The sequence below is a fragment of the Dermacentor silvarum genome, chromosome 1 (assembly GCF_013339745.2).
Source record: "Dermacentor silvarum isolate Dsil-2018 chromosome 1, BIME_Dsil_1.4, whole genome shotgun sequence".
Lineage (NCBI taxonomy): Eukaryota > Metazoa > Arthropoda > Arachnida > Ixodida > Ixodidae > Dermacentor > Dermacentor silvarum.
The window spans coordinates 201,507,222-201,521,733 of NC_051154.1; the positions used below are offsets into that span (position 1 = coordinate 201,507,222).

The following is a 14,512-nucleotide window of genomic DNA, read 5'->3' on the forward strand; positions in this document are numbered from 1 at the left end:
ATATTAATTCGCGAACTTTGCGGAGAAATGCATTGGCGTTCCAGTTAGTTTCTTAACAAAACGTCGCTTTATGCATTCAAGCACAAAATTAACTGGAACGTCAATGCATTTCTCCGCAAAGTTTGGGAATTATTATCTCGAAACTGGTGTCATCCTGAGAATTAATTACAAGTGGATCCGCCTTGCGAACTCCACAGCTACAATTTGTAAATTGCAATATGGGCCATCGGGTAATTAGTTAAAAACTTAATTAGTGAATTTTTGTTAATTAGTCGATTATGCATTCCAATTTTGTATGGAAATAATGTCCGCCTCTTCGAGTAGAGCAGATCATTAACTATAATTGGGCTATCTGCCACAGGCAACCTTAAATAAATTTTGAAAGTGTTCGCTGAAACACCCTGTATATATATCATCAAAAGCCAACACAAACAACGACACCAAGGACAACATAGGGGAAATTATTTATACTAACCACGTGAAATAAAAAAATGATAAATTAATGAAAATGAAAGTGAATGAAGAAACAACTTGCCGCAGGTGGGGAACGATCCCACATCTGCGCATTACGCGTGCGATGCTCTTACCAATTGAGCTACCACGACGCCGTTTTCCCACCCACTTTCTAGGCTATTTAAGTTTTTACTGCTAGAACTAACCCTGGGAATGTTAATCAGCGCCACCACTAAGAATCCTTGACGGTGGATGTGGAACATCCTTTCTGCCGCAGGCGTCACGAGTACGTGATCTTTACGGGTGAAGGCAACTAGTCAATAAACTCACACATGCTACCTGAAGGCATCAATGTTGCCGGATTCAAGACCCTCGTTATGTAATGAACGAGAAGAAAGGGAAAGCTTCTTATGATATGATTAATGAAAATCGGGCCCCTCGGCTCCCTTTCTTCTCGTTCATATATATATATATATATATATATATATATATATATATTGTATCACTCTTCAGTGAAGCACACTAAACAAACTGGTTTATTGTGGGCGAACTTGCGCCCGGAAACTTAAGACTAAAACACACACACACAATTGGCAAGCACAGTTAACAGGAACGCGTTCCACAGTCAACCACGTCCGCAGATTGAGCCCACGCGCAGCCGCGTTCGCGTGCACGAGAGACACGCGCTGTCACGCCATGCGCGTGGTGTTGCTGGCGCTCTTCTAACGGTGGTGCGATGAGACGCCTGGAAGGATACTTCGTGTGGAGAGATCTCTGCGGCATTACTCCCCCTCCGAAAACGCATCGTCCCGATGCGCGTGAAGGAAATTTCATATACAGAAGTGTTTTCATTGTCTGTCGAAGTACGGCTTCATGCGGACTACATGTACGACCTCTGCAAGGTTGTGGCGCTTTGATAGCGCTTGTCCATGAGGAATGACTTCGTAATTCAGGTCACCTACTCGGCGAATAACTTCGTAAGGACCAAAGTATCGGCGAAGGAGTTTTTCGGATAGGCCGCGACGACGCACTGGTGTCCATACCCACACTTTATCGCCTGGCTGGTACTGAACTTCTCTGCAGCGCAGGTTGTAGTAGCTGGCGTCCCTACGTTGCTGCTGGCGTATACGGAACCGTGCCAACTGACGGGCTTCTTCAGCTCGTTGTAGGAAGTCGTCCACATCGTATGGATTTTTGTTGTCAGCATCTACTGGTAACATAGCATCCAGTCTGGTTGTGACTATGCAGCCATAGACCAGTTGAAATGGAGTGACCTGAGTTGTCTCTTGAACAGCCGTATTATATGCGAAAGTAGCGTAGGGCAAAATTGCGTCCCATGTCTTATGCTCGAGATCGACATACATGGACAGCATGTCGGCCAGGGTTCGGTTTAGACGTTCCGTCAGGCCGTTTGTTTCGGGATGGTATGCTGTGCTTTTCCTGTGACTGGTGTGCGTCATCTTCATCAAGTACTGCATCAACTCAGCTGTGAAGGCTGCTCCTCGATCTGTAATCACGACCATTGGTGCACCATGTCGCAGGACTATGTTATAAACGAAGAACTTCGCAACTTCAACTGCCGTTCCTCGCTCAAGGCAGCCAGTTTCAGCATATCGTGTTAAATAGTCCGTCGCTACTACGATCCATCTCTTCCCTGTAGATGACGTTGGGAACGGTCCAAGCAGATCCATTCCAACTTGCTCAAATGGAGTCTTCGGTGGGTCTATGGGTTGGAGAAGGCCGGCCGGTTTGACGGGTGGTGTTTTGCGCCTTTGACATTCCCGGCATGTCTTCACGTAATGCTGTACCGACGCTAATAACTTAGGCCAGAAGTATCTGAGTCGAATTCTGGCGAACGTCCGGCTGACACCTAAGTGGCCCGACGATGGTTCATCATGGCAAGCTTCCAAAATTTCCGGTCGCATGGCTGATGGCACGACGAGTAAGAATTTTTCCTGATTGTGTTCAAAGTTCCTCTTATAGAGCGCATTATCTCTGAGGCAAAATGACGATAAACCTCGCATAAACATACGCGGAACTTGAACGTCGTGTCCTTCGAGGTGCTTGATGAGTGGCAGGAGTTCTGTGTCGGCCCGTTGATGCTCAGCGATTTCCGAAGCTGTTATTACAGTAAGGAACGGGAAATCTTCGTTAAAAGGAGTAGACTCCACTGGTGAGCGGGACAAGCAGTCAGCATCATGATGTTTTCTCCCAGACCTGTATACAACCGTAATGTCGTATTCTTGGAGCCTGAGACTCCACCTCGCAAGTCGTCCGGATGGGTCCTTTAGGCTTGCCAGCCAGCAAAGGGAATGGTGATCGCTGACTGCACGGAACGGCCTGCCGTAGAGGTATGGTCGGAACTTGCTGATAGCCCATATGACCGCCAAACATTCCTTTTCCGTCGCAGAGTAGTTTGTTTCAGCTTTCGAGAGGGTGCGGCTGGCATACGCTATGACTTTCTCTTCCCCGTTTTGCCATTGAACTAGAACGGCGCCGAGACCAAGATTGCTTGCGTCGGTATGGACTTCTGTGTCCGCCGTCTCATCGAAGTGGGCGAGGATCGGTGGGGCTTGTAATCGTTCCTTTAATTCATTGAAGGCAACCTCTTGCTCTGCATGCCACATGAAGGGTGCGTCTTCTTTAGTAAGTCTCGTTAGAGGTTCGGCAATTTTGGAGAAGTTTTCTACAAATCGCCTGTAATAAGCGCATATCCCAAAAATCGCCGGATTGCCTTCTTGTCTGTCGGCTTCGGAAATCGCGCAACGGCAACAGTCTTGTCGGGATCCGGGCCAACACCTTGTGCGCTGATTACGTGACCCAGAAAACGAAGTTCTTGGAATCCAAACTGACATTTTTCAGGTTTAATGGTCAGGCCTGCGGAGCGGATAGCTTGCAGCACTAAACGCAGCCTTTGCACATGCTGGTCGAATGTTGCAGAAAATACCCCCACCTCGTCTAGGTAAACTAAGCATGATTGCCATTTGAGACCCGAGAGGACACTGTCCATCATGCGCTGGAATGTCGCCGGCGCACAACAGAGGCCAAATGGAAGTGCTTTGAACTCGTACAGGCCGTCTGGGGTAACGAAAGCAGTTTTTTCGCGGTCTCTTTCGTCCACTTCAATTTGCCAATAACCACTCTTGAGGTCTAATGAAGAGAAAAAATTGGCATGTCGTAGCCGATCCAAGGTGTCATCAATGCGTGGCAGGGGGTACACATCACGCTTGGTCACGCTGTTCAATTTCCGGTAATCAACACAGAATCTCAGTGTATTGTCCTTTTTTCTCACAAGAACTACGGGTGACGCCCACGGGCTGTTTGATGGTTGAATGACATCGTCCTCAAGCATCGCTTGCACCTGACTCTTTATGATCTCTCGTTCAACTGGGGATACTCGGTACGGGTGTTGGTACACTGGTCTGGTTGCTTCGTCTGTTATTATGCGGTGTTTAACAATCGGTGTGCGCCGTACCTTTGACGAAGTGGAGAAACATTCTGCGAAGTCGTTGATGAGCTCTTCCATCAATTCTTTCTGGGTTGGCGACAGACTTGGGCTGATTGCAACTGACGTTATGGCGTCATGTGTAGTTTGTGCAGCAGGCGGCGTAAACGCTAAGCTACATACATCTGTGACTGCAGTAACGCTGTGAAGAAATGCTATGGCTGTGTTCTTTGCGACATGCTGAAATTCACTTCCGAAATTCGTCAGCAATACATCAGCACACCCATCGCGTAGCTGAACAATTCCCCGGGCTATACAAATAGATTTCTTCAACAGTAGCTCGATGTTGGCATCCGCTATACCTTCCAAGTCGTCGAATGCTTCACTTCTTACGCGAACCAGCATGCTGCATCGTGGTGGCACGGTTACGTCATCGTCAGTAATCCGCAAGGCAATGTGCTCTGGCTCCTCTGACTTTTGCATATCTATAGCCTGCTTCGTAGAAAAGGACACACAGGAATTCTGCAGGTTGATTATGGCACCGTTTGCTAGAAGGAAGTCCATCCCGAGTATTAAATCCTTCGAACATTCCGGTAATACAACAAAGTCAGCGACGTAAGCAAAACCTCGAATTCCAATTCTCGCTGTGCTTCTACCCAGGGGTGTAATGAGGTGCCCACCAGCTGTACGTATCTGGGGTCCACTCCACGGCATCAAAACTTTTTTCAGTTCCTTTGCGAGTGCATATCTTATGACGGAATAATCAGCACCTGTGTCCACTAAGGCATTCAGTTCGCGACCGTCTATGGTAATGCTCAAGTCTGAAGAAATTCTCTGTTTACTCATCTTATTAACCCGTTTCTGTTCGTCGCTGCTGCTCGGCAAACTCGACGGAGGATCTTGGCTTTTTCCAACGTCAGCGGCCTCGCCTCCACAGGTCGCTCGCTTTAGTTTTCCTGTCGTGGGCTCAGTGAACGACGTCCTGGTGAACTCGAGGACGGCCGTGGGCTAGGTGACCGGAAGCGTGTAGACGCTGGTGATCGCGGCTGGTGTTGGTATCGAGCCGCCGAGTCCTGTTGTCTGGACAAGTAGTCCTGAATTTCCACGGGTCTTTCACCATTACGGGGGCAAGGTGCATTCATCGTAAAGCCGCGAAGACCTGCCCTGCGATATGGGCACATTCTGTAAAGGTGTCCAGCTTCTCCGCAGTGGAAACAGAGTGGCGTCCGGTCGGGTGCACGCCACACGTCGCTTTTTCGTGGCCTCAGCTCTGCCAGAAGGGGTTCACTGCGCGGAGTCGGCTGGCGGCTGCTGGGAGCTGTGAATGGAGCATTATGCACGGATGGCTGGCATAACACATCAGCGTACGTCGGCACGCGACGTACCGGTGGCGCTTGTTCGAGATGCACAGGCGGTGCCTCAAAACCTGGCTGCAGAATGGCATGCCGAACTTCATCGCGAATGACGGCGGCAAGAGTTGAAACTGTCGGCGTGGCTTGCGATGGCTGCAGCTTTCGAAGCTCTTCCTTTACGATAGAACGCACCAGTTCTATTAGCGCTTCGTGTGTTGCTGCCTGGGCTTGCGGACAGGAGGTCGGCTGGTGCACTGCTGACATCACGATTGTAGTGATGGGCACGCTGCTGCAGCGCCTTTTCTATAGTCGTCGCCTCGGTGCGAAACTCAGCAACACTGCATGGTGAGTTGCGAACGAGTCCTGCAAACAGCTCTTGCTTAACTCCACGCATCAGATGGCGTAGTTTTTTATCTTATGGTCATGTTTGGGTCCGCACGTTTGAAAAGGCGGGACATGTCCTCGATGTACATGCCGACACTTTCGTTAGTGCGCTGGTTTCTGGCTTGTAGGGCGTTCTCTGCCTTCTCTCGCCGATCGGTGCTGGCATACGTGGCAAGCAACTGTCGCCGAAATTCTTGCCACGAAGACAACGCTGCTTCATGGTTCACGTACCATGTCCTCGCTGACTCTTCTAACGCGAAGTACACGTTGCGAAGCTTCCGTGCCTCGTCCCATTCATTGAAATCTGCGACTCGCTCGAAATGTTCTAACCAATCTTCCACATCTTCGAACGCATCGCCATGGAAGGACTTAGGCGTACGTAGTGGGTACACGATGAGCGGCGACGATGCCACCGAGCTGGTCATGGCTGTGCCGTCGCTGGTAACTGTTGCCTGCAATGCTGGCAGCAACAGGAAGCGGTCCGAACTCAGGCGGGTCTCCTCGGAGGCGGCGGCTTGTGCGCTGGTGTACTGGAGTCAGCTCTCCGGGTTCCAATCGCCGAGGGTCAGGGCTCCGCTCTCTTGCGCACTGGGGACTTCCAATCATACCCCGCACCTCCACCACAAATGTAGCACTCTTCAGTGAAGCACACTAAACAAACTGGTTTATTGTGGGCAACCTTGTGCCCGGAAATTTAAGACTAAAACACACACACACAATTGGCAAGCACAGTTAACAGGAACGCGTTCCACAGTCAACCACGTCCGCAGATTCAGCCAACGCGCAGCCGCGTTCGCGTGCACGAGAGACACGCGCTGTCACGCCATGCGCGTGGTGTTGCTGGCGCTCTTCTAACGGCGGTGCGATGAGACGCCTGGAAGGATACTTCGTGTGGAGAAATCTCTGCGGCAATATATATATATATATATATATGCTTCGAATGCATCCCCTACGTAGAAATGTTGATTTCACGTAGTTTTAGTAAGGATTCCGCGTTGTTAAGACGAAAATAAGTCTTTCGTTTGTCAAGCTTCACACCCTCCTCTAATATCTCTCCTCCATGCGCATCCTGTAATGTCAAACCTGCGCAACCACTTCCATAAAGTACAGAAGGTCAAATGCAAAAAAAAATTATTTTGCAAGTGCTCTTTGTAATTGGCCAGCCCGTCTTCACTAATAATAAGTTCAGCATCAGGATTGCCTGAAATTTTTTTCATGCCAACGATTCTAGAGTACCATGTTTCTGCGAATTCGGGACCAGAGTCTTAATGCTAAAAGCCGCCGAGCAAAACACTCGCCACCCTCTTAACTCGGAACAGAACAAAGAAGCAGCGCTTCCTTCCGTTATCGCTTAAATGAAAGAAATTTGGCCTAATGTGCGTGGCATCTATATGGAAGCTCGCGGCGGCTGCAACACACTCGATGATCAAGTTGGAGACGGAACAAAGATCGTCCAGGCTGTCGCAAACTGTAGACCTGATTTACGCGGCCCCAACGAGGCTGCTAATTATCTTCCCTACATTTGTCACGCGCGGCGCGAGCGTAATGGCAAATCACGGGCCCGCCCACCGATGGCGGCGGCGTTAATGGAACGGTCGTGTTTTCACGCGCGGCTCGCTTGGCCCGGTCCCCGTATGGGGCATGCAAATGCGTCGCCCGCTTTCCACCTAGCGAGAAGGAAGTGCCGCGTCTGATAGCCGCGTCTGCGTTCCGTAAACTTTGCTCTGCAGAGCTTTATATCTGAACCTTTGAGTGCATGTATCATCACGTAGTATATCAATATAAGGGTACGCCAGTAAGTGGTATTCGCTTTTTAGGCCGCCGCCGCCGCCTCAGCAGCTCTTAGAAATATGCGGGATATTTTCGCGGAAGTTCAAACTGACGGTGAGTTAAGGTTAAAACGCTGGCAGCGAGCTATAGTTGGCAGAGACCGGGGCGGATGCTTCCGCTAGGTCAACAATTTGCACTCTTAAACTCGTTTGATTCGTTCTTTTGTGGTATAGTTACGTTCACTGAAAAGAATGTACTTTCGAATTTTATGTTTTACGCATTCTATCTAATCTGCTTACACTGTTCGAGATAATTTGTTAATACGTTGTGCGACAGATTACATTTGTTGAAAGAATGTACTTTTTATATAATTATGTCGTATACGCTGACTCTTGCCGGTATCTTTTTCCTCTAATCACGGTGTACGGCTGAACACTGTTGCTATGGTGCCACTTTTTTTTCTTTTTTCTTTTTTTGCGCGAGGTGGATTGTGTCGCTTAACTTTGTGTCCCTTATTTATAAAGCTCTCCAATGGCGTCTTTCTGGTGATGACGATCGCGGAAAGCATACCCTGTAGGTAGGGGTGGCGGCAAATAACGAGCTTGCTTGTGCGAGATACTTACGTGTTATCAGATCCTAATCTTGCACGTGCCTATTTTTGCTTTATCTCGTAATTTAGCTATGCCTCGGACGATCCCGTGCCCATATTTTCTCTGCTTTCTCTTCTACCAGTATTCCAATCTTCTCTTGCTTATCGTCGTCTCTGATCAGTTAATGTTCACGTAAAGTTGTCTGAAACCCAGCGCTTCGGCAAGGTGTTCGTTTCCCACGGCTCTGACTGGATAAATATCTTCGCATTCTGTTGCGATGTGCTGAGTCGTCTCCGTATTTCTTTCTGCAGCAAACGCAGTTCTGACACTATTGCGATTGTTTGCTGCTGTATTTTCTGCTCTTCAGGATTATAATGATGATGATGATTTATTGGCATCCCCTTTGAAACCTAGCCTAGCCTATAGTCTGCTAGCCTGCTTGAGTTAATCAGGTATACTATGCATGCTTTTCTTTCTAGAATATTTGTATAAATGCCTCCAATCTTTCTTCTTTTCTTCAAAACTTCTCTATGTGTCTTGTACCACTACCTATGCCTGTAACAGATCCCGTCGTATCAATCTGTTTCCTTCTTTTGATATTATTATTATTATTATTATTATTATTATTATTATTATTATTATTATTATTATTATTATTATTATTATTATTATTATTATTATTATTATTATTATTATTATTATTATTATTCAGCATTAGTATATGTCCAGTATTAAGATGGGCTGGAACTTTCTCAAGAAAATTTTAGCATAGGTTTAATACAGCCCTGGGCAGTACTCACAAAGCATTTCGTGCGATATAGCGGTATGCGTGTAAACATGTATAATTACATCGCCGCACCGAAAGACTTTTAGTATGTCAAGGCTATGTGAATTCGGCCCCTGTTTTCTCATCTCTTCAAATACATTGGACACGCTCAATGCCTTCTGTTAACGTGCAGAACATTTCCAGGGGCCGAATTCGCGAGGCTTTTCGTTCGTAAGTGCCTTTGGGATTGGCTGGCCGTGTTCGCTATTCATATATCCTGCATCAGGATTGGCTGGAATGTGCCCTTACGAAATTTCCTAGCGTAAGACTTTTTTGTGAATACTTTACTCTAATTACGTTACGGCAAAGATCGATTGTAGAAATTTGGTTAGTCGCACTGCGTTAGCGGTTACAGGGACACGCCCTGCTTTAATGAGACACAACGACTGGAGCAGCACTGGTATATTTAGGACCGGAAAATGCCCGTGAATAAGCGGGCATTTGCATATGACTGCTTCGCCCTTCAAACAACGCCCGCGTCAACAAGATCGTTCTGCACCACGAAGCCATATGCTGCACCGCCCCAGTAGTTGCATTCGATTCTAATTGACGCGAACATGCTCTGACCAGAGACCGTACCAGTGAAGTGGTGAGGTCAGTAGCCTGAGATGATAAGCACTCCTCTGCGGGGTTCGGCCTAAAAAGCAGAGCTTCAGAACAAGATGCGTAAAGCGAGGCAAGTGAGTAAGACGTGGGCGGGAGTACGCAGGCAGGCGCACAAAGGCGGAAGGAAGTCGGGGAGAAGTATTTCCGGCGTGCACGGGAAGAATGGATCCTATGGCGGAGACGTGACACGGAAGCGATGCGTCTGCGGTCGCCTGCGCATTGAGCGCACGCACCGCCGCGGGGCTCTACTCCGAACGACGCACTTCGGCTGCGAAGGATAAACGCAGGGTTCGGGAAGAGCGACACGCTCGGTGCGTGTGTAGTGCCGCTCGTAACGACGCGTAAGGGCAGCTCGGAAAGCACTCGCACGATGAGTGAGCCGCAGTTCTTTTTTTTTTCTTTTACGGTCTATACAATAGCACTACGAAAAAAAAGGCGATGACGAGGTTTGGCCGGTTGCACCACTTGTCGTGAAATGTTATTCTGTCAGGTAACATATGCAAGGGAAAAAAAGAATCGGGCAGGCTATATTAGGGACGCAGCCACAGTGCGGTACGTGAAACGCGCTGTGCCTGGTGCTGAAGGTGTATGGGCACTAGGGTATCAGAAATGGACGTAACCAAATACATAAGTGACATTTGTTCACGCATTACAAAGCTTACATGCTTAACTTATGATACAGTTAATGGGGCTAGTATGTCCTAATCTTGCAATCATGCTCGCTTCCTATTCGTAGTGGGCCCGCCGTGATCATAGCTGGTGGGCGCGATTTGTTATCCCTTTGTGTTGCTGCCCGATTTCCTTCACGTCATTCCTTAACGCTGGGTCGACTAAAGATGGTTGAGCGCAGGGGAACACGAAGACAAAATAAGGCACATTAGACGCACCATTGTGTACGTACAAGCCCACATCGCCGCCCTTGTCGACAATACGTGTCGAACCTGGGGGCGCCATATCCATCAAATTTCTGCATCAAATCCAACACTTGTGAACCTTATAACTCTTGATGGGCACAGGCTTTGAATTTGGTGGGTTTTATCTACTATGGCGGAGTGAGCTCCCTCAAACGCGACCACTCCCACTCGGATTGACAAATGTACTGCCGAGATGTGCATCTCTGAACACCGAGCGAGAGTCTAACTTTAGCGCCGATTGCCTCATGCGTGGGGCAACAACGGCGCCATCTATGTGCGCGACCTATGCATGATCGAGCAGTGGCTTATTTCCTCTACACAACGATACCAATTAGGTAGTACGGGTGCGAACGTATAAGCGATAACAGTTTTACATGTTTTCGTGACATAAGAGAGCACACAATCTGTTTGAACCTGCGGGTCTCATCCTTGCGCTCACATAAATAGGAGTAAGGAGATTTAAAGATTTGTCGTGCCATCGACACAAAGAGATACATTTTATAGCCACGACTTTTCGATTTGTAAAAAAAATTAAGTAGTTGGTTACGGAATTGCAATTACATGAGGCGGGTTTTCAACTTAAGTGTTTGTAACATTCAGGGTTCGTCCAGCGAGAGTATGCCATGTTTCAAAAGTAATGCCAGAACTATTTATGTAGGGTAGAGAACTAGTACGTACGAGGAATGGTATAGTCACGAGCAAAAGTCTAGGCACCACAGGCAAAAGTTGTTTTTTCATCGCAGCCTAGGTTGAAATCAAGCGGTACAGCTACGTGCGCCGGCGACCAGTGTAATGAGTTATGAGAATTCCACGTTGCATGGCTGTGCTAGAAGAAATTTAAATCTCTTGCTGGCGCCGAGTTCTCTAGCCTTTTGATCTCGACTGCTCATGAAAGGAGCAATTTCTTCAGGAAGCCAGACGATCCTCTTAATTTGTTTTTCTGGTATCCGATCGTGCATATCATGAATGCCATGAACACTGGTATTGCGCACAGAGGACGTGGAAAGTCAGTGAGGAATGAAAAAGATACTCCGAATTGTACGGCATGCGACGAGACAGGACACATTGAACACATTCTGTGGTCGTGCCCGAAATTCCAAGATGAAAGGGACTCTCCCCTGGAGAATCTACAAAACAAAAAGTACCTTCCGCATGCGTGCCTGCAACACCTTGTATTTCCTGAGGGATCAGTTATAGCCCGCAAAGAAACTTCACATCTCCTTATCGAATTCTTAAGAGAAGCTGGGTTGATGGACATTGGGTGAAACACTGCAGCGATATTGTAAGAGACGCTCAGGTGGAGCAATTGCCGCCCTTGATTGACCGGCTAAGCCCGCCTGTTGCTACAATTCACCACCACCCCATTGTAATTTTAATGTGGATTGTGCACGGTGTACTTGGGACAAAGATGCTTTCTACTTTCCAGGTTAGAAAACATTCAAGGCAAACAAAGAATGAGAACGAGTTCTACACATTAGGCATGATCTAGTACACGCTCCTTAAAAGTGGTTGCTACAAATGTAAAAAAAAAAAAACATTTAATGATTGCTTCACTGTGTTTCATTCATCTGAATTTCTTTCTCTTTTCTCTCTTCCTCTCTCTTCTCCCTCATCTTACGCCATCTACTTCCAATCCTTCAACCTCCACAACTTCCTATCCCTATCTCTTTCCTCTCAATCCTCCTGATCTACCACTTGCTTGTCTTGCTCGCCTACCTTCTATCTATCTATCTATCTATCTATCTATCTATCTATCTATCTATCTATCTATCTATCTATCTATCTATCTATCTATCTATCTATCTATCTATCTACTCTAATCTAATTTAATTTAACCTTGGTTCCTTGCGACCTGCCCTTCTTAATTCCCGTCGCCCCTTTCCTTGCCTTCTTCGGCCTCATTTCTGTTTCCTCTATTTTTGATCGCATCTTGCGCACACTTTCACTCATTTTTTTTTTTTGCGTTTGCTTTGTCTTTCGTTTGTTTCGTTGTCCGACTCCTTAATTTTTCTCGTCCTCGCGTCGTGCCCGTTTCTCCGTTGTCCTCACCTCTCCATGCGCCCGTCTATTTGTTTCGGCGCTGCCAAACTCACCTAACACCTCAAAAACCCATCCCCCCTTATTCGCCACTGCTGCGGCTCTACTCCACATTCCGCACGAAATCGCCGCCACCGCCCACCGTACCTTATACTCCTTTCCACCTTGCCAACTTGCCACCACCACCTACCACTGCCGCGATGACCCCGTGCTCGACTCCATAGGCGTGCAGCGAGCTCGAACGCGCCTTCGTGCCCGCCCTGGCGGCGACGCTGCAGCGCTACCTCGACTCCCTGGTGGCCGTGGTGAGCAGCCCCGCACAGATGGAGGCCACCCGGCGGATTGTGCACCAGTTCGAGCACGGCGGCGGCAGCAACACACAGGACGGCAAAGGGAGCCGTGACGCGCTGGGACCGCTGCTCCAGGAAAAGCTCAGGCTCTTCGCCTCATCACGCGATAACTGGGTGCGCACACACGTTCTGTCGGAGAGACACGTCTAGACTTACAGCGCTGCCTTCACTTTTTCTTTTGTGGGTGTAAAGGCAGCGGTCGCGGAATTAAATGAAGTGGTGTGAAAGATGGATGCCATACACTGAGAATGGAGCGTACAAGCGATAACCTGAATGGGCACATAGTTACATTGATCTGTCTACCATTTATAAATATTGTAGAAGTTCCAGTGACTTCGTCTTTTGTGCCAGAGCTCCATGATCATTGCCGTGGCGGTTTCCAGTTTCACCTGTACGTTAGCGTAATGGGCGCACTCAGATGGCGGACGACTGCACGAAAACGCTTCAGCGCTCGTAGTGAATGTTCATGATCTCTAAAGACCTATTCCAACCGCCGGATGCGTACGCGTACCTGACAGACAGGGGAAATCCGACCCTGAAGCCCCCATCTAACCAAGCTTCATTCGGCAATGCCCTAAAACAATTAATCGGACGCACAACCAGGAGTGTCCAAAGCAGTAGCAACTGTTTTCTCTCGATTCACGAATCCTGTATAGTTATTTTTTCACTCATTATTACGTAGCAACACTACCGCCCCTCTTTGTGGTAAGCATTACGCTTGAAGAAAACACAATTAACCAACGTCGCGAAACGCTGAAGCATCAAAGTTACAATCGGGGATATTACTTTGAATATGTGTGTCCAGTCGCCAGAGCAATAAATAATAGGCGCTGCAAGTCATGATGTATGTTTCTATGACGTGTTAGTTGCAATGGGGAAATTTAGGACGTGCCCGAGCAGGTACCATTAATGTTACGTTAACGAACGTTATCAACAAGCAATTGCTAGTAAAAAAAAAACAGAGAAATTAAAATAATATGTATTGCAGGCGACCGCGTGGTTCGAGTTTATTTTCTGAACCGGGCAACAGCAAACGAAATCATTCTATTCACTGCAACGCTGCATTTTTCTTCAAAAATAACCCTCGAACGCATCAGAGTTCAACGTCAAGTAGCTAACCAGAGGCTAATAATTAGTGGTTCGTAACTTGAAGATTTCTTCACAGTCGCGTGGAGGTAAACATAAATATATTCTTTCTCGAGATAAGATTATGCATTGTTCTTGAGTATGCAGGTGAATATACATTGAAATCTGTCTTTTTGTCAAACACATAAACTACCGATTACATTTCCGTATAGGCCAGGTTTTTAGCGGAGCACACTTGTCGGAAAAGCGGGGTTATGCCACGAGCACTTTCTTTACCAGGGGTTGGGATTGTTGGCTGTTGACGTATATAGAAATACAGTGCACTGTAGCGTTAATATTACACTTAATTCAACTGTAATAACCCGAACAATGACAATACTGGATGATCGACAAAGCTACCCGGAAACGGGCTGCGACTGAGCTTGACAGCGGGAACAACACGTCTTCGAACCTTTTTTTACAACAGGCGATTACCAGACACAGCATGTGTAAGCATTTTTTTTCTGCTCGTTAACCAAACAAAATGTTACACATAATGTCAGTCATGTGGTTAGCTAGTTCTTTAGCATTCGTATTTTTCCTGCCGTTATATTTGTTGTTCGTTCCAAAACTGACCGATTTGTTGAAAACGTTCGAATACGAACAATCTTTAATCTGAATAAAATGTAACGTTGCAGGCCTACCAAGAAAAGTGTGTAA

At 47.4% G+C, this 14,512-nt stretch overlaps 1 protein-coding gene across 1 annotated transcript in view; it reads left to right on the forward strand.

Moving 5' to 3' along the window:
• LOC119436395 (choline O-acetyltransferase) overlaps positions 1-14,512 on the forward strand; it is a 222,309-nt gene that overhangs the window by 132,490 nt on the left and 75,307 nt on the right. The window contains exon 3 of the mRNA XM_037703238.2: positions 12,602-12,841. Coding sequence (XP_037559166.1) covers positions 12,602-12,841 — 240 coding nt within the window. The remainder of the gene's footprint in view (positions 1-12,601; positions 12,842-14,512) is intronic.